At 45.2% G+C, this 20,038-nt stretch overlaps 1 protein-coding gene across 2 annotated transcripts in view; it reads right to left on the reverse strand.

Annotated features, from left to right (window-relative positions):
- Window positions 1-404: 404 nt before the first annotated feature.
- TBL1XR1 (TBL1X receptor 1) overlaps window positions 405-20,038 on the reverse strand; it is a 158,598-nt gene continuing 138,964 nt past the window's right edge. For both annotated transcript variants that reach the window (XM_033150676.1, XM_033150675.1), the window contains exons 6-16: window positions 17,447-17,579; window positions 15,607-15,748; window positions 13,400-13,463; window positions 13,139-13,236; window positions 11,453-11,513; window positions 9,134-9,255; window positions 8,369-8,443; window positions 5,392-5,519; window positions 4,059-4,224; window positions 2,499-2,600; window positions 405-654 (exon numbers count right to left, since the gene is read on the reverse strand). In XM_033150676.1, the coding sequence (XP_033006567.1) occupies window positions 628-654; window positions 2,499-2,600; window positions 4,059-4,224; window positions 5,392-5,519; window positions 8,369-8,443; window positions 9,134-9,255; window positions 11,453-11,513; window positions 13,139-13,236; window positions 13,400-13,463; window positions 15,607-15,748; window positions 17,447-17,579 (1,118 nt within the window). In that variant the 3' untranslated portion in view covers window positions 405-627. The remainder of the gene's footprint in view (window positions 655-2,498; window positions 2,601-4,058; window positions 4,225-5,391; window positions 5,520-8,368; window positions 8,444-9,133; window positions 9,256-11,452; window positions 11,514-13,138; window positions 13,237-13,399; window positions 13,464-15,606; window positions 15,749-17,446; window positions 17,580-20,038) is intronic.

Genomic DNA, 20,038 nt, shown 5'->3' on the forward strand with positions numbered 1-20,038 from the left:
AAGGGGGTAGGGGGGTGTTAAAAAGCAATCTACACAAGAACTGCTCATCCGCTAGGAAGAAAGGAAGCCAAAGAAGGAAGGAGGGATGGAGGGGAGGTGATGGGGGAATTCCATTTTTAAAAACCTTGAAGAAGGGAGGGGATGCAGAAAGGGTGGGGGTGGGGAGGGAAGGAGGGAGGCAGCCACCTGTAACTTCCCCCAATTTGGTACACACAACGAGCTGCTCCTCTACGGTTACATCTCTCTCTCTCTCTTCCTGTTTAGTTTTTAGTTTTTCCATTTTCAAAGATGCTCACATGTTATTTTGGGGGGTGGGGGTGGGGTGGGGGCACAGCAGATTCCAGCACTTGGTGAACAGGCTTCACAAGCTGTGAAAAAAACAAAAACAAAAACCCAACAACCTCTTGTCGTCTTCTTCAGGGTGTTAATCGTTTGCCGTGTCTCTTGTCTGCTTTCGCATATTTTTTTTTTTTAATACACAGTATATGTATATAATTCTTTCTCGGGTTTGGCTGTAGTGGAACTGGCCATGGTTCAATTGGGACTATAGCAGTACATGGGTCAAGGGGACAGTCATTTTGGCTATGTACACATTCATAGTCGGTCCATGGCTTCCAACTAATAGCGCTATTTCCGTAGGTCTAGTACACAAACCTGCAAGGGGGAGGAGAGAAGGGCGGGGGGGGGGAGAAAGTGGGGGCATTTAGAAGTCTATGAAACAACAAACTAATCCACAAGAATATACATTACTTCTTAAGAGCATCGGTTGCATACAACGGAGAATAGGCCTATTGTCGCCTTCCACAGATAGGCTATCTCTGACTCATGGGTGCTAGGGAGTCGCAAGAGGGGATGAACAAATCGTGTTTTTTGCCCTGGGCCTATGTGCACTCCCTTCCGCTATTAGCAAGCATGGATTTCATTCTGATGGCTAAACGTTATCTGCCTGCAGAATGATGCTGCACAAGGGAACGCAGAAGTATTTTTCGCTCCACAAGACACACCTGACCATAAGACGCACCTAGTTTTTAGAGGAGGAAAGCCCCGGTTTTTTGGGGATCAGCTCAAAGTTATTGAGCTTACTTTGCAAAGGGAAAAAAAAAATCCTGATTTTATGGGGTTCAACTCACAGTTCTGCAGCTTCTTTAGGAAAGGAAAGGGAGCCGTTTCTACAGTTTCCAGACAGATAATCTAATCAGCCAGTCACATGTCGCTGGGGAAATAAACAGCCTCCGTCTGCAGAACATTAAACAACGGAGGCCTGGGCAAGGGGCGAGGCCGGAAAGGGAGCCAGAGATCGACCACACATTCGCTCCATAAGACGCACAGACATTTCCCCTTACTTTCTAGGAGGAAAAAAGTGAGTCTTATGGAGCAAAAAAATACAGTAGGTTGCTAACAATGCTGTATGCACGACCCGTTGCATGGTGAGCTTCACGCAAAACGGTTGCATTCGCTTCCTCTGCTGCCCAGCATCAAAAGTCGCCTGTCTGCTGGCACAAGAGTCCTGGAACTAGCAGATAGGGAGCTCCGGGTGCAGCCCAAGATGGCGGCATCAGGATGCTTACAAGAGCCCCAAAGTTTCCAGAAGTACTAAAAGGCCTTTGGGAGGGGGGCGAAAAAGGGACACCCCAAAAAACCTGAGCGCCAAACAAGGACTGTGCATGCTCAGCGCCCACAGAATGCTAAGTGTCTTTCGGTAGGAAAAAGGAAAGCTTGGAGGGGCAATGGGATGGTGTGCCTTAGAAATGGACATGGCTGGCATCCTGAGCTTGAGCACTCCAGCATTCTGTGGCCGATCCTCCTTGCTGCACACACTGCCGAGTTAAATGGATCTTGGTAGTGAACCTGAGCATTTTGCTTTTTTGAAAACAACAACAAAACAAAACAAAACAGAAAAAGTCTTCTCTCGTTCCATGTGCTTTATGGAGGAATAATTTCTTCTGCAGTCTGTTTTACTCAATCTTACCCGCTTCTTCCCCATATTTGCATGCAGTCATGAGAATCTCCAAAGAATGAGTGGAAATTCTTGTTTTGTGGTAGCACCTTGGTTGGAAACATTAACATTTGAACTCTCTTGTGTCAAATCTGAATAGACGTGGCAATTTGCTTGTCCCTGTAAGAAGCGGGTGAGGTGGGGGCAGAGTAACTGTACCGTATTTGCGGGCTGTCAGGAAACGGGATCATAGGAAACAAGAGGGCAAGCAGGAAGACCTGTCAATGTCTCCACTCAAACAGGAAGCCACGTCCCGTTTGGGAGGGTCCAATGGCCAACCTAGATGGGTGGAGTTGGTCTAAGCCTGGCGACGCTTCATTCACTACCTAGGGAGATGCTTAATTTTTCATTTACTGGTTTCATGAAGCGCTGCATTAAGTTGCAGTCCCATCTAGCTTGTCACACAGCAATTGGTCTTCTGGTTTGTTTTCAGAAGCCTCTACATTTCCAAGCTCACTCGGATATTCCAGGAGTGACAAATTGCAAGAACCTGTGTACTTACTGAACCATCTGAAGCACTCGCTCCAACTTTGTCTCCTCCTGCATTCCAGCAAACCTCAAATATGCCTCCTGTTCCCCGATAACTATGCACTAGAGCACCCGTCTGGAAAAGAAAGGCGGGGGAGGGGGGTGGGAATAGAAAGTAATTAGAATATGTTATCATCTTTGTTAATATAAACACACACTGCTTGATTTTCTCTAAGTATGCATGCATTCAAAACCACCTATATTCTAAACGCATTCTTTTCCTGTGTGGGATACAGATCTCCAGTAATAAGGATGGGTGACAAGAGAGACATAAGCACATGGACCATTCTCTGCAGTGCCTTTCTGTGCCTGTGGGGGAGACAGAGAGCCAGGCGGAACTCTACGAGAGGCATAGGCAAACCCGGCCCTCCAGATGTTTTGGGACTACAACTCCCATCATCCCTAGCTAACAGGACCAGTGGTCAGGGATGATGGGAATTGTAGTCCCAAAACATCTGGAGGGCCGAGTTTGCCTATGCCTGCTCTTCGAGGTCCCTTCCATTTGGAAGTGCCATGTTCTAGAGCAGGAAGTCACCGCTGATCACAAGGAAAGGGACAAACAAATGGAACAATGCGTTGTGCTCAGCCTGTTTAGTGCTTCTGAACTTAGCCCAGAAGCAATTTGGAAACTGGTGCAGATGAGCTCAAAAGATTTTATATGTCCTCTCTTAACAAGCCACAGCATTCTGCTTAAGCAGGACTTCCAAGATGTTTTTTTTCCGGGGGCCGCCAGTCACTATTATAGTCCAGCTAGCAGATTATCAATACACAAAGACCCGGGGGGGGGGGGGAGCACATGCACAATGCAAACCCTTCTGGTTCCTTTTAAAAACGCTTCTTTCGCAGGGTCACTTCTGAAATAACACTGTGCTAATAGAGGCTTTTAAAAGCAAGGGAAAAGTTACATGGGAACTAGTCTTCTGAGATTGTATTTGTGACTAGGGAGGGTCTGACTGGCACGCAGGAGCCCGTTTTACGAACCTATCAGTTCACCTTAAAAAGCCATTTCTGTGCCAGCGATATAGCTTGAGGAACAGCCAACTCTTGCTTTTGATGATGCCCCCCTTCTTCTGGTAAATGATTGCCCTGTTTGTTCAGACCCTCTTGGCGCAGAAATCACAACTGCGTCTTGCATTTTAATGGAAGCCCTGTGCTTGACAACATGCGCTCTCTCTCCCTCTCTCTCATTCTCAATCCCAAACATTGGGGAAATCCTTGGTGCAAAGGAGAGGAATGGTTGGGAGAAAGAAAACAAAAATGTGCAAGGTTCCCCTGGCATTCAAGAGGCAAGCTGGCTATGAATGGTCAGGACTGCTGTTGGGAGCTTCAGCAGCAATAAAGGGCCACGTTCCCTATGACCGAGTGCTGCCATTGTAGAAGCAAGGAAAAGACCCCAAACATCCTGAAAGGTATAAATTAGCCCCTGCTATTAAAAGCTGCCCTGGCAAATCCGACCGAGAAGTGGGGGGCAAGAACACTAAGAAAGAAAGAAAGGGATTTAAATAAAGAAGCTAAACGCAACAATTAGACGCACCTGCGTATTCCAGATGTGTACACATTTGTCGAAAGAGCCACTGGCCAGGTACCTGCCGTCAGGACTGAAAGCTACACTGTACACAGGTTCTTGGTGTTTCGTCAAGGTGTGGATGCAGATCCCCCTGTCTACATCCCATAACCGAACTGTAGAATCGAAAGACGCACTGCCGAGAAGGGGAACAACGGGAGGGGGGGAAGCAATTGCTATCATTTCAATATTGACTTTAGAATGTATTTATCTATGCTTTCTTTCTTTAAACAACAACAACAACAACAACAACAACATGCACTGGGGGGGAATTAAGGGTTCAGGAAGAAAAGCAAAAGAATGGGGGGAGCGCAGCAGAAAATGTGCATTAAAAGGGCTGATCTTTCATAATCAGGGCTGTGTAGGCGCCTGCCCTTGCAGCAACCACCTTGGACCCTACAATCGTAACTGTATATAGACTTTAGCTTCATTATTATATTGACCTGTTTCATTATGATTAAATATCCACATCTGGATTTCCTCGGGCTAGCTGGCACTTACCTAGGTTGCGAGTACTGCAGCGTTCTGCAAAACAAGCAGTATTCCAAGAAAAGGCCTAGGACATATCACCCTGGGGCACTCCTGAATTCGGTCACATCCGCAACATATGTTTAAAGTGGCTGGGGCCGCCCAGAGTGGCTGGGGAGACCCGGCCAGATGGGCGGGGTATAAATAATAAATTATTATTATTATTATTATTATTATTATTATTATTATTATTATTATTATTATTATGGCTTCACCCAAAGAATCCCAGGAAGCTTGTTTGGTTAAGGTAGCCGGGAACTGCAGGTCTGTGAGGGATAAGCTACAGTTCCCATGATTGTTATTTTTTTTGGGGGGGGGTTGAGAGGAAGCCATGGGCTTTAAATGTTCGGTGCAGATGTGACCTTCGAAATGGGATGAGGCACTTGTTGCTGGCTCCGTTTGCCCTCCAAGGGAGAGCGACCAGCACATGCTCAGATAGACAAATGAGCATAGTAGCAGGCTTCTTAGAACATGCAAAAAGTTGAAATGGGGATGGGGACGGGGGGTGGGGGTTGCACATACAAGCTCCGTCCAAAACTTCCTGGGCAGCTCTTCAGATCTTTCTGCAATTGGTGGGAAGATCTGAAGAAGCGTGTGTATTTTAAGGTGTTCAATTGGGCATGGTTTGAGACCTCCCCGAGAGAGGGAGGCCCATCAATCTGTGGACCCCGATTATCCCCCCTCGCATTGGGGGACTCCCCCGTTTAATCCTTCATGCGGTGAGGATGAATTCTGGTGCTTTAGCATAGCTGCTGTCTCCCCGTGACAATATTACCTTGCTAACATAAGATTGGCATTTGGGTTGTTTGTTCCTGGCCCCGTAGGACTCCATTTGATAGTATAAATTTCTTTGTTGTGGGCTTGTAGATCGTGGACACAACTATCTTGTTTCATACTCCAGATCTAAGGTGGGTCAAGAGAGAAGAGAGAGCGTTATCAACTTTCTGCGCGAAGGGTTTCCCGGCAAATATCGCAACCCTCCTCCTTCTGCCAGTGCCAAAGCAAAGAGAACACAAACAAAAACACGGTGCAAATGAAGACGCTTTGCTTCGGGGGTTTTCGAGCCCAATTCTCATGTGAACTCGGCACTTGCATTTGCAGGTGCTCGGTCAGCGTTCTGCAATCCGTTCCGCACACAGCTGTGGCAATTTCCACAGCATCCAACGCCAAAGGAGGCTCGTCGCGAAGCATTGGAAGAAAATGCAAAAAAATGTGTGGAGAGCTGCTTCACGGGGGTGGCCTCCCATTTGCAGTGAACTCCAGGTGTTCTCTACGGAAGTGTTCACTTGGAAAGGACCCCGAGGGTGATCTGGTCCATCCCCCTGCGATGCAGGAATCTCAACATAGAATCATAAAATTGCTAAACTGCACGTGCGCAGGGAATGAGAAGGTGCTTTCATAGGACAGAAACAAAAACAAACAAACAAATTCCAAAACAAAATAATAATAAAAAATTCCTTCCAGTAGCACCTTAGAGACCAACTAAGTTTGTTCTTGGTATAAGCTTTCGTGTGCATGCACACTTCTTCTAAAGCTCATACCAAGAACAAACTTACCGTATTTTTCGCTCCATAGGATGCACCTGAACATAAGACGCACCCAGTTTTAAGAGGAGGAAAGGGGGTGCAGTTTTTTTTTGCAAAGGGAAAAGCCCTGCTTTTTGGGGGATCAGCTGAAAGTGGTGCAGCTTCTTTTTCAAAGAGGAAAAGCCCCGTTTTTATGGGGTCCAACTCACAGTTCTGCAGCTTCTAGTCCTACAGCCATTTCTACAGTTTCCAGACAGATAATCTAATCAGCCAGTCACATGTCGCTGGGGAAACAAGCAGCCTCCCTCTGCATTCAGCAATGGAAGCCTGGGCAAGAGGGCGGGGCTGGAAAGGGAGCCTCATCTCTCTCCCCGATTACTTGCTGAACAGCTGTTCAGCAGCTTCCTTTCAACACCCCCTTCTCTCTTTGTAAAATAAAGAGCACGATCTGCTTTTGGCCCCTAGGCAATTCAGCTCCAGGGACCATGCATTTGCTCCATAAGACGCACAGACATTTCCCCTTACTTTTTAGGAGGAAAAAGGTGCGTCTTATGGAGCGAAAAATACGGTAGTTGGTCTCTAAGGTGCTACTGGAAGGAATTTTTTTATTTTTTATTTTGTTTTGACTATGGCAGACCAACACGGCTACCTACCTATAACTGGAACAAATTCCAGTGTGTGGTTAAAAACGCCGCAGGGTATCCCTCTCTAAAAACCTACAGAACTGCTGCTGGGTTTATCTAAAGGGAACCGAATTGACTAGTTCTGGACAATACTGAACTAAATGAATCAATGGTCTGACTCTGTATAGATTCAGCTTCATGTTCCTTTCGTTGTAGACTATAATCCTCTGGAACAGCGACAGTTCCTGTTTTGCCTTCTAAAAGGCAGCCGCTCAACCAAGACACCAGGGTGGCATTTAACAAAGTTTTACTCAGAATAGATCCACTGCAATTAATGAACGTCCACAAGTTAGGTCCTTTAATTTCACTGAGTGCGCTCCGAGTAAAATTTAGTTGGGATGCCAACCTGGGGAAATATATTATGATAAAACAAGTCAAACAAGGGACTGATTTGAGCTGATAGCCACACCAAGTGCTTTTTAAAGTCAGGAAGATGAAGCAAGTCAATTAAATTGACTGACAAGAAGGGGTAGCGCAAGAAAAAGAAAGCATGTCTTCCAGCAACACTAAATCAAGGCATTGAACGCATAACAAAGCCTCAACATGTTGGGATCGACATAGGTGGCTTTAGGAGCAAATTCATGAGGACAGGCTAATCAATGGCTATTGGCCAAGTATCATCCAATACTCAATACTGGGGAGCAAGCTGTCATGACTAAGGTCTTTGAGGGCAGAAAATGGAAAATGCTGGAAGATACTAGTTCATTCTAGAAGGTTCTTTTACTGATACAGTCATACCCTGGGTTGCGCACGCTCCGTGTTGCGTACATTCGGGTTAAGAACGTGCACAACCCAGAAGCATTTCCGGAGCACGTGCAAACCCCGGATGCACAGAATGCTTTTGCGCACTTCGCGCATGTGCAGAAGCGCTCAAATCGCGCTACTTCCGGGTTTTTTCTTGCGTTCGGGATACGCACGTACACATTACGCACGGCGACCCGGAACGGATCAGGTGCGTAACCCGGGGTTCCACTGTAGTGTTGGAAATGTTACGTTTTATGTTCTGGCTATCTCAAGGTCACGCTGAGCCGGGAGAGATAAATTTGTGTGCTCAGAGAACTTGTAATTCTTTCTTACTTTCGTTTTCGACCTTGCAAGTTTGCAGATTTCTCTGAAGTTTGTTTTGTGTGCAACAAAGCCTTTTGCCTTTCGAGAAAGATCCTCTTTTACTGATGAACCTTTGACTCTCTGTGTTTTATTACTTCCAAAATGCATCCACTCCAAATGTATGCTTCTGCAACTCTGCTAGTCATCAGGACATGGAGTGCCTAGGATTTTAGGCCAATTCCTGTCACAAGCAACAGAGAATGTGGGCATCCAAAAGGAAATGTGACTTGATGGGCTGGTCCAGCGAGATGTTTCTTACGGCGTTATAAGACACCAGGTCCAATTTTGCCAAAGACGACTAACGTCATCACCAGTCAAAAGAAGGCCAAAGCCTTATTGGATACATAGTGATATACTCCACCTAAGAATGTGACTGAAAAAGTATAGCACAAGTGGTTCATTACAAACACAGATCACCCGGCGTTGCACATTTTACCTTTAAAGTCATGTCATCGGAACAAGATGCCAGAAGATTACCAGTGGGATCCCATTTGATTGCGTTAACTTCATTCTGAAATTTAAGAGCAAGAGGGAAGGTGACGTCTCCCATTTCATCGACATAAGAGGACCGGGGAAATAAAAGCCAGGCTCTTCCAACTCAGTAACAACATGGCGGCACCATTAAACCAAAAGGAACAGTGCTGAAATTGGATGGGACATGTCTGGCTTGAAATTATTCACAGACGGGAAATGGACACAGCAGGCTCTGTTGGGCTTGGCCCAATGCCACTCAAGTTGCATCCGAACCACACTTACGAAAAGGTTTTGCTAATTCAGTTGGGCCTCCTTTGGAGGAAAGATGCTTAGCTTAATAACAGCATCATGGCACCATCTTTGCATATGCAAATTGTACTGTCAACGCCAAAGCTGTATGGGGCACACAGGCTATGCCTCCCCTTACAACCGGCTGAGCTAACGTAAGAATCTGTAAGGTATTCACAACTTTCAAAAGAATCCAAGCCTGGAATCTGGAACAGATCTCTCAGGAACTGATGGGAAACGCTGTGATCTTATGGGAACTGTAGCTTGGGGGTGCAGGTCCTTCATGGAAGTAACCTATGGTGCTGGGCTGAGGTGACAAGGCAGCAGGAAATCTCTGAGGTCCGGCGGCAGCATCACATCTCTTAACTTTGCTCCATATGTACAGCTTATACTAAACAAGTGGAACATTGCTTTAAAAACAGAACAGAACTATACTTACGGTGTGGCCCTGGAAGGTTTTGATGGGCTTATCTTGGCCTAGTTTACAGACGTGAATACACATATCTGTGCTACAGGAGGCGAATGTGTTGTTGCTCTGCCAGTCAACATCTAACGCTGGTGCTATTGACAGACAGACAGACAAAACGTTAAGCAGAAACATAACTTCCCCCCTGTATTCATGAGCTAACGGTAGCAAGGTATCAGCCTAGAGCAGGGCAGAATGTAAAATCCAGAGGGGGTTTCATCTTTCTATATGGTTCTTATATACAGTGGATCCTCGGGTTATGTACCGTCCTCCTTACGAATGCTGAGGGTAACGAGCTCCGCTAACCCAGAAGTAGGTGCTCCTGGTTGTGAACTTTGCCCTGGGATGTGAGCGGAGGTTGCGCCCCTTTGGCATGGCGACAGCGGGAGGCCCCATTAGTGAAAGCGCGCCTCATGTTAAGAACAGTTTTGGGTTAAGAACGGACCTCTAGAACGGATTAAGTTCGTAACCGGAGCTACCACTGTACTGTGGTATTTTTATGTATTGCAATTTTGCTGTTATTTTTACTGACGTTAATTTAAGTAACGATTCATTGCAATTGTCGAGAGTGAATTTCTGCTTAATTTTTATTTGCTGATATTCTGCAAGTTCATTTTAAAGTCTACTGTTATATTCTAACAAATTACTGAATACTACACAGTGTTACCTTGGAAGGCGAACGGAATCTGTTCCGGAAGTCTGTTCCGACTTCCAAAATGTTCGGCAACCAAGGAGCGGCGTCCAAATGGTTGCCGGAAGCTCCTGCAGCCAATCGGAAGCCGCGTCGGGTAATCGGGTTCCAAAGAACGTTTGCAAACTGGAACACTCACTTCCGGGATTGCTGCGTTCGGGAGCCAAAACGTTCAACTCGCAAGGCGTTTTGTTTGTACTTTATTTGATATAAGTTGTTTATTTAAAGTCATTTTTTTATTATGACTTATTTGCAGGGAACGGATTGTTATAAGAAGTGTGATGTTTGCTGTGCATTTTGTTCTTTCTTCAGTTTGTAAACGGCCTTGCAATATAGCAATATAGAAAGGCAGTATACAAATTAAAAGTGAAATGGAATGGACTCTGGATAGAGGTCTCTTTGCACATGCCTGGAAGCCTTTGATGTTTAAAAGGATATGTGTCATCACAGCCCCTCTCACCAACGCTACAGGCCTTGGAGGATGCAAAGGTAGTGCAGAAGGGACTGACCCCTTGGCCCCCACTTGCCCCCCCCCCATTTCACCTGCACAAGGCACTTGGTGGAAAAAGGAAGCAGTGTGGATATGGGAAATCTAGGTTCAAATTGCTGCTCAGCCATAAAGCTCAATGGAGACATACAGGTGAAACTCGAAAAATTAGAATATCATGGAAAGGTTCATTTCTTTCAGTAATTCAACATAAAAGGTGAAACTAATATATGAAATAGACTCATGACATGCAAAGCGAGATATGTTAAGCCTTTATTTGTTCTAATTGTGATGATTATGGTGTACAGCTGATGAGAACCCCAAATTAACAATTTCAACTTTGGGGTTTTCATCAGCTGTACGCCATAATCATCACAATTATAACAAGCAAAGGCTTGGCATATCTTGCTTTGCATGTTATGAGTCTATCTCATATATTAAACTCCAGTAGCTAATGTAAACAATTGCTTACATAAATGGACATTTCCACAATATTCTAATTTTTTGAGTTTCACCTGTATATTTAGGGAGATATTGCCCAACCTAACCTACTGCTCAGGACTGATGCTATTTTAGGTGGGAAAATCATCAAATCACGGAGTTGGAAGGGACCACGAAGGTCTTCTACAGTCCAACCCACCGCAGTGCAGGAATCTTTCGCCCAACGTAGGGCTCGAACCCACGACCCCAAGATCAAGATGCTCTGTGTAAAGCAGAAACTTGTGTGCCACCCGTTGCCATAAACAATGCAGATTTAAGCGAGGAATACAAAAATTAGCCCGGATGGCTCTTTGGAAGAGGGCAAGGCCAGAGGAAGATGAGATTTGAATTGACATGCCAGAGACTCGGGATTTGACAAGGTGGTTCCATCTGCAGGTTTTCAAAAGCCAAACCAACTCAAATGCAAGGTGCAATGGATGGTGTACTAAATATACCTTCTTTTGATAATGTAGCAAAGAGATTTTGTGCACAGTCGGGCTTTTTTAAAAAAGAGGTATGAATAATCTTGATTTTAAACAGGATCAACTGAGCCTTAAAAGGCAGTGCCTTCCACTGTTAATTGTCCCTCTGCTAGTTTTCAAAACTAATTGGTTATTTGAAAAGAAATACGTACCAGAATGGAAAGGAAACTGCTGTTTGGCTTCTCCAGTATGTGCATCCCAAATAATTGTGGTCTGAATTCAAAAAACAAACAAACAGCAAAAGACCATAAAATTGCTTTATAGATCTCACTCGTTGCTAAAATCTGCCAAACCAGCATTATTCAGATTGTATGTTTTGTAGGTTCGCGATTTAAAAATTCCCCAAGCAAAAGTTTATCTACCAGACAGGTGCCGCTTACAAGTTTGCATTATTAGAAAGCAGTTCCTAATATCCTTGTTACTCGTCTGTAATCTCCTAATTAGCTGATCTCCCTTCAAATATTTGCAGTCTGCAGCGTCTGGCTTCAGCTAACCACTTAGTGCCCGACACATTATTTGCACACCAACAGTTCCCTCCTGCCCCAAAAGTGGCTTTGGGGGTGGGTGATGTGAAGCAGAGAGCGTCCTAAACCCTTTCTCCACCAGCTGCTTATCCACTCCAAATCAAACACAAGCTCCCTTTCCTTTGTGCAAGGCTCAAAACTTGTTTGCCTTCACTGTGACATATAATGACTAGAAAACCTTCATGTTCATAAGATTAAGAGCTCCTGCAAAGAGGATGACTTCTGGCCTGTTTGAGAAATCTCTCTCTCTCTCTCTCTCTCTCTCTCTCTCTCTCACACACACACACACACACACACACACACACACACAGTGATTTTACCTAGGACAAAATTGGAATCAACAAGCTTTAGGCTCATGTGCTCCCTTCCTTTTCTGTGCTGAGATCTCAACACAGGGATCCCTTAATTTATTTAAAGGAGAGACTATCCCGATTGCCCTTTTCAGAGAGATCCCATGAGTGCATTTATTTGGCAAAGTTACTGGATTACCTACATAACATTTCCCATAATGGCTTTGTGATGTGGATTTTCCAAGTTAATGTATTTAAAAATTTTTTTGCTGTAAGTGATAATAACAACTTCTTCCTCTTCTTCTTCTACTCTTCTTCTTCTTCTTCTTCTTCTTCTTCTTCTTCTTCTTCTTCTTCTTCTTCTTCTTCTTCTTCTCATCCTGCTGCCCAGTTAATTGAGGGCACCTTTCCAACCGGTCAAAAGCTTTTTAAATGATTCAAACCAACTGATAAGACTAAATGCTTCATCCTTCAAGCATCTGCTTAAAACTTCCTGTGAATGTGAAACCTACAGTTGTCCTCATGGGCCAGGGAGATCAGTGGCAGGCACCGTGTCGAGTGCACACAGCATAGCAAATTTGGCTTTCCTGCTGCAAAATGCATGAAGGAGCCCGGAAGCAAGAAAAGGGAAATCCAAGGGGACGTCATGCGTAAACTGCAGGAAATGTTCTCTACGATTCTCCATATATTTGTCTGCTCTCGTCTTAAGCTGCTCTGGCCTTGGAAATGTTCACTTGCTCTCACAAGTTCGCCATTTGACAGTTCGTCCACACCATATTTGAGCGAACTGCAATTTCCACTAGTATGAAGAGACCACATTTGTTGTCAAGAATGCTCATAAATCACCTGCTATATTAAGGGCTATCAAGACATAATGAAAATCGTTGTTTCCAAACTCAGACAGGCTCTCACATGGCCTTACTGTCTTTTTTTCCTGCTGGGTTTTCAAATCTAAACCTGTTTGGTGCGCCCCATAATTTGATCTCACTGAAATTGGATTTGAATAAGCCAGATGCTCTCTCACCTTGTCCACGCCTGCGCTCAATATGAAGTTGCCCTTTTTGTTCCATTTTAATGCGAATATGGGACCTTTATGTTGCCCTAACGTGCTGGCGAGATTACCTGGACAATAAAGAGAACATTTATTACAATTCTAAAATGGGAAAACGAAAGATAGAAACAAATTATGCTATGCACAACAGAAGGAAAAGGGACACTGGAACCAAATTACGCAAAATTACAAAAGAAAAAAAGAGAGAAGAGAACTGAAAAACCTTGTGCTCACCATCTTTAGTCCATATCCTTGCAAATCCGTCATATGACCCTGTTGCTAGAAGCGTACCTTCGCTCTGTGGGGCAAAAGAAGAAGAAGAGAAGAAGGGTTTGGATTTGATATCCCGCTTTATCACTACCCTAAGGAGTCTCAAAGGGGCTAGCATTCTCCATTCCTTTCCTCCCCTACAACAAGCACTCTGTGAGGTGAGTGGGGCTGAGAGACTTCAGAGAAGTGTGACCAGCCCACGGTCACCCAGCAGTTGCATGTGGAGGAGCGGGGAAGTGAACCTGGTTCACCAGATTACGAGTCTACCGCTCTTAACCACTACACCACACTGGAAAGAGTTAAGAGTGTTATGCTATGCTATTTCGTGTCACAGAACACAGCTAAGGTAGCCAATGTCCTCACGGAGCTTGCTCTCTTTGGGATGAATATAAACTGAGGGCAATGCAATGCACACTTACTTGGGAGTGAAGAAGAAGAGTTTGGATTTGATATCCCACTTTTCACTACCCGAAGGAGTCTCAAAGCGGCTAACATTCTCCTTTCTCTTCCTCCCCCACAACAAACACTCTGTGAGGTGAGTGGGGCTGAAAGACTTCAAAGAAGTGTGACTAGCCCAATGTCACCCAGCAACTGCATGTGGAGGAGCGGAGACACGAACCCGGTTCCCCACATTATGAGTATACCACTCTTAACCACTACACCACACTGGCTCCACTGGGACTTCATTCCTAGGCAACACACTTCAGATTGTGATGTGTACCATGAAGCTACATGCCATCTGTGTCCAACCTCCAAAAACTGAGACACAGTTTTCTTCCCCCCCCCCCTGAAGACTACTTCCTGTGTGCTTGTTTGTTCAGGCCCGCACATTCTGCAACCCCCCACTCTCCCAAATGAAAACAGCGCTTCTTGAAGAAATGCAGCCCGTCTTGATACTGTGGAACTCCCCTGAGAAATGTTCCTAGTCTCACAAAAATCTTTAATTGGGCTTCCCTTGCAATTTATTGGGCGTTTCCCCAGAGCCGGGCCCTTCAAAGCACACCTTGAAATTTCATCTTGGAGGGGGGCAAATTGCCAGTCATCCTAGTCCTGCTCATAAGGAATGATGCAAATATATTACAGGGGCAACTGTTGTTGGTATGTTGATCCATATAGCTAGGAATCTTCTTCAGATGTCTAAATGTACACTGAGGAATTTGGGAGTTCCCAGAAGGTGGGTCACTGTGGCTTACTGGGAAGATTGCGGCAGGGAACACAGCGGGGAGGTCACAGCACTGCAGATGCAATGTCAGGAGACCCAGAATGCCTGAAACGTCGAGTTTGCACCACACTGACTTCCCAGCTCCACTTCTTCCTCCTGGTAAGCAACAGTCAGCTGCTTTTTGGTCATCAGCCTTCATGTGCTGGAATCCTCCATTTCTTCTTGCCTTAATGGAACTTGCACCAATTGCTCCCTACTCCCTCCCCCCCCTTCTAATGGCCTTTTTTCAGTGCTTGAGGTATGCCTGGCGTGCTCTGGTCCATGGGGTCACGAAGAGTCGGACACGACTGAACAACAACAAAACCAAGATACTCCTCTTCCACTTTTTCCAGGTCTGGGGAACCTCAGGCCCACCAGATATTGTTGAACTGGAACCCCAACATCCCTGACTGTTGGCCATGCTGCCTGGGGCGGATGGGAGTTATATGTTCCCTACCCTCCCTGACCTACACTTTTTCTTTGTTATGCTTCTCTGTTGCTGATCTGGGACTATTATAAAGCTGGCTTGTAACTTTCCTTGCTCTTTTGCATTTCCTGCCTTCCTGGCTTTTAGTTTCTTTGCCCAGGCAGCTGATTTAAGTGCACTCAAGGGCTTGTGCATGCCTACTGTGTACAACTCAAGTACACAATAAAACACTTCTGAAAGCCCACTGAGTCTTGAAAGCACTTCCTGAACCCTGACGGGGTTGCAAAGTTCAGCCTTCCAGATAATATCCCAGCTATGCCAAATGTTGACCTTTCAGCAGGTATACCTTTTACTAGTTACCATTGGCATTGGTGACATTAAAAGTAGCGACAAAAGGGACACAGTCAACTCACAATTCAAAGTGGAAAGTTCAGAAAAGAACTACCTCATCCCCCCCCCCCCATGGATGCCCACCGTTAACTTAAAAGCTGAAAATATGGGTTTTGCAAAGTACATTTGGAGCACCGGGGAGTTTCTGCTTACATTCCAATCTAGGGAAGTCACGTCTTTGTTGCTCGGTACATCTTGGCCTCCTTCTCGTATACAGTGCCGAAGGACCAGCTGTGTGGATCCACTGGTACTGTTTTCACTAAGGTTCCATATTCTTGCCGTTGAATCTCCCGATCTGCAAAATAAAAAGGGTTCATTGGCTTCTTTGAGCCAATAATTTACCACCACCTTGCAAGTGCAAAAGATGTGGTTAACACTGTCTGGTCACAACCATTCCCAGAATTAAAGGCTCTTTTGTTACAAACATTCGAATCAGTCTTTGGCATTTCTCCTCTGTGTGCAGTAACGTTACACGGACCTCATTCCACTGTTTTGAATGGGAATGCTTTTACGTTGGCCATAATAACATGCTTACCACTTTCGCCACTGCAAAGACCCAGAAGCTATGGTTAATTATGCCAAAACGAAAACAAAACCCTCACTATTAAAATATGTCACTTTTTCAACACCATTGTATGATTCAAGCAGTCATATTCCCAGGGTCTTCAGAGAAGAGCTGGACTGCTACTTAAAAGTATCCGCAGGTGGAGGATACCAAACCATCAGTCGCAGCGTGCAAAATATATGGGGACAGCTAGCAAATAAACTAGCAGTGTGCCACAAGCTGGCCTCCAATTTTTCAAAAGATTTATTCCCCTGCAAGCGAGCCTTCCATTTTCCTCCTTCATTCTCAGGGAGTCCCCCCTGCCACACACACAATTGCTTCAGAATTTTGGTGGGTGTTAGGCTGAGCTTATACTTTATAACAGTGAGGTAGTTCTGGGTGTTAAGACTTTCCTTTAAGCATTTATCCAGCATGCTTCTTGATATGTGTCAGGGAACTGCCTCCTGGCCCGCTGAGGGGAATGGAGGGTCCGTTAGAATACAGAGAGCCCCAACGCCAATTGAGCAGCAGCACCTCTTCCAGTGCGAAGAGCAGCCACACCTCCAGTGGGGAGGAAGGGGAAGGGGTCAGCCGGGAGAGGAGAGGTCTTGGAGATGCTGCAAAGAGCCCCAGCACCTCACCTCGCTCAGTTGCTCATGAGGGAAACACGTTGTTCCCGGCGCCCCAATTGCGCAGAGGGGTGAAACGTAAGGAGGGTAGGAGAAGATCTGGGGTGCCGAAGCTCTTATGCTGGGGAAGGAGCCAGAAGGGGCTACTCCCGGATTCTGCCAGTGACTGAGACAGACATGCTTTTGTAGCTCTGCACTGTAAATAGCTTGCACAATAAAACTACCAAAAGACAGCTTGGGTTCCTGCTTCGTCATTCGGAAGAAGAAGAAGAAGAGTTTGGATTTGATATCCCACTTTTCACTACCCGAAGGAGTCTCAAAGCGGCTAACAATCCCCTTCCTCCCCCACAACAAACACTCTGTGAGGTGAGTGGGGCTGAGACTTCAGAGAAGTGTGACTAGCCCAAGGTCACCCAGCAACTGCATGTGGAGGAGTGGAGACACAAACCCGGTTCCCCAGATTATGAGTCTACCGCTCTTAACCACTACACCACCCTGGCTCCCTGCGAACCTTACAATATGAAAAAAAAAAACCTATGGGATTTTGAAGCACAGGAAGCTGTGGAAGTGCCTCGGAACAGGATGCTTACTGATTTTGTTTTTAAGGTAAGTCATTCCTCTCTCCCTCTCTCTCTTTTTGCCTTTCGTTTTTTTAAAAAAGAACTTTCTGCATGGATAAGAAGTTACAAACTAAAAAGACTCAACTTCTTTATATGCCAGATGTGCGGTAGGCAGCCTCCCCGGCTTCTCGTGCTTAAATTAAAGGCCGTGCAACCGGAGTAAAGAACTGCCTCTGTAGATTTCTTTAGGGGAAACATACCCAGAGGCCAGGAGGTCACAAACAGGGTTCCACGCACAGATGAATACTTCTGATTCGTGGCCACGCAGCACCACTGCTTTGTTAGAAGGGATTTCGACGTCGCCATCTACTTCCATCATATCTGTGTGATTATCTGCAGAACAGAGGACAACAACAGGAGGTAGGTGTGTTACTATGGACGCACTCCTTCCTTGAATCCTGCCTTTTGGCCTGCAGGACCACGGACAGCACACCTTGGTTGCTTGGTACATCTTTGCCCCAACCCCACCGCCATCTTACATATAGTGTGGATGGACCAGGGGGCATTGTTTCAAGCAGCAGCAGCAGCAGCAGCAGTCGGCAGGGAGGGTGGTGGTGCTTCTCTGACCTCTCACCAGCACCGCTACTTAGAGATTGGGCAGACTTGCTTCTCAGTTTGACCCTTTCTCGTGGTTTTGAATGTTTCATGGTGTTTTATGCATTGCTACTGGCCGATAATTTTGACTGATTAGTAATTCTTTGTTGTAATGGTTAAGTGTGAGCTGTGTAACTAGCATTTGATGATAAATTTAACACTATTCGAATGGATTACTGAACATTGCTTTATTTTATATAAGTTGCTTATTTTAAGGTTAGGTTTTTTATTACGACTTTTTTATTGGATCAGATTATTAGGCGTGTGAGATCTCTGCAGTCTGCTTTGTTGTTTCTTCGGCTTACAAACCCATCTTGTGTATAGTAATATGGAAAGGGTGGTAAATAATACGATTTAAAAGTGAAATGAAATGAAATTTCAGCACAGTGCAAATGCACCGGCAGAGCCAATCCGCCACTCATGCTGGTGCACTTGCACTGCATCAACCTCGCTGATGCCTCTCCCTTCCTGGTAAGCACAGTGACACCAGGGGAAAGGAAAACATTGCTGCTCTGTCCAACCAAATGCTACTGGTTTTCAGCAAGTTTTCACACTCTAACGACTGACTCCGAGCAGATATTCTGTTGGGCTCTTCTCTGCTTCCCTAGATCACTGGGCCTTCTGGTACACCCTCCTACATCTGAGCATCAGAAGCAATGTGCCCTTTCTATAGGTTGGTGCAACTGAACTGCATTCAATCCACCAAACGGGGTCCTGGGAGTGGAGATCCAGAGTGGTGTAGTGGACAGAATGCTGGACTTAGCGGTGATGGGGATGGGGATTTCTATCTCCTATCTCTGCCATGAAGGTCAAAGTAACCTTAGACCAGTCACAACCTCCTTGTTTAATTGACCTCAGAGGACTGTTTTGATTATAAAAGTTAGGGGAACCATGTTGACGTATAAGGATGCGGAGAAAAAAGGACAAGAAAGGGGTATATTTTGGGCATGTTTGTCCTGCACTTGCAACTAGTTAACCATGTGAGAGTGAGTCAGCAAGCATTGGAGAGTGACTCAGCACAACCTAAAGTATAAATACCCTTGTGTTTGAAGCAAGTTTGCTCTTGGCTCCTGCCCTGGGCCAGAGCCTAGTCTGTGTTGGAACACTGCAAGACCGTATGTTGCTGGAAAGACCGTGTGCTACAACTGTATGTAACTGCTAAGCTGCGGAACTGCTTTATATTGCCCATAAAGGGATTTTATCTGGTGTTTGCCTGTTTCATTGGAACACTCTGCTGGCGTATTGAATGTATATGCCCCCAAAAACTATGTATGCTATCTCAATATCTTTGGAGGTTTTAGTAATAGCGAATAATATTGCCTTAGAGCAAAGCCAAAATATTTATTCTGTACATACAAATGATGTATTTGTCATCGCATGCATTTTTTATCTTCATTGTTTGTGTGCTTTATTAAGCTAAAGAGGTGGTTTCTAGGGTGATGCACGGCTGAGGGCTAGAAAAGACCACCTTAACTCTGATTTAAACATACGCTGTAACGGCAAACTCTCCTACCCACCCCCACAGGTCATTTTGCCATATTCAACTAACTCCACGGAGGTATGTGGCGAATCAGTGGCTAATCACGACATGGTACAATAAGTTGCTTTATTTACTTTGGCAAGGAAGCCACATTTAATCCACATTGGCCTGTCTGTTTAAACAAGCAAGAGTCAACAGTTTTGAGTCCAAAAGGTTAAATCATATTAAGCCAAGGACAGAAAGTTATGGTTAGCTAGTGCAATCCATTTCATATTTTGGAGATCTATGCACAACCTTTGCAAGTCTGGTGACTAATTTAAGAGTGACCTGTCTACAAAAAAAGCATGCATGCAAGATAGAAGGTAGAGGGGCAGCTTTTTTTTTTTTTTAAGTCATCTCAGAATCCCTGGCACTGGATACAGAAGCTACATAAATCTTTCTTTCCGTGAAGGCAGAGAGCAGGTATCATTTGCGTTTCCAGCCAGTAGGGGTGGCTGGTAAATCACATTATCTTTAGGCCAGTAGTCTGGATTTCTAGCATAAGCGGCAACTCACAGTTCACAAGCAAAAAAAAGAAGGGGAGTGGGGAAGCACCAACAATCCCCCTGGCTTCTAAATCCAAACATGGAAAGGAATGGAGACATTAGTTTTAAAGAGAACGTGCGTTTCTGCAGGTTTACCAATGCAAATAATAGCCATGTGTTGGAAGCATACTGTA

Source organism: Lacerta agilis, chromosome 5, assembly GCF_009819535.1.
Source record: "Lacerta agilis isolate rLacAgi1 chromosome 5, rLacAgi1.pri, whole genome shotgun sequence".
NCBI lineage: Eukaryota > Metazoa > Chordata > Lepidosauria > Squamata > Lacertidae > Lacerta > Lacerta agilis.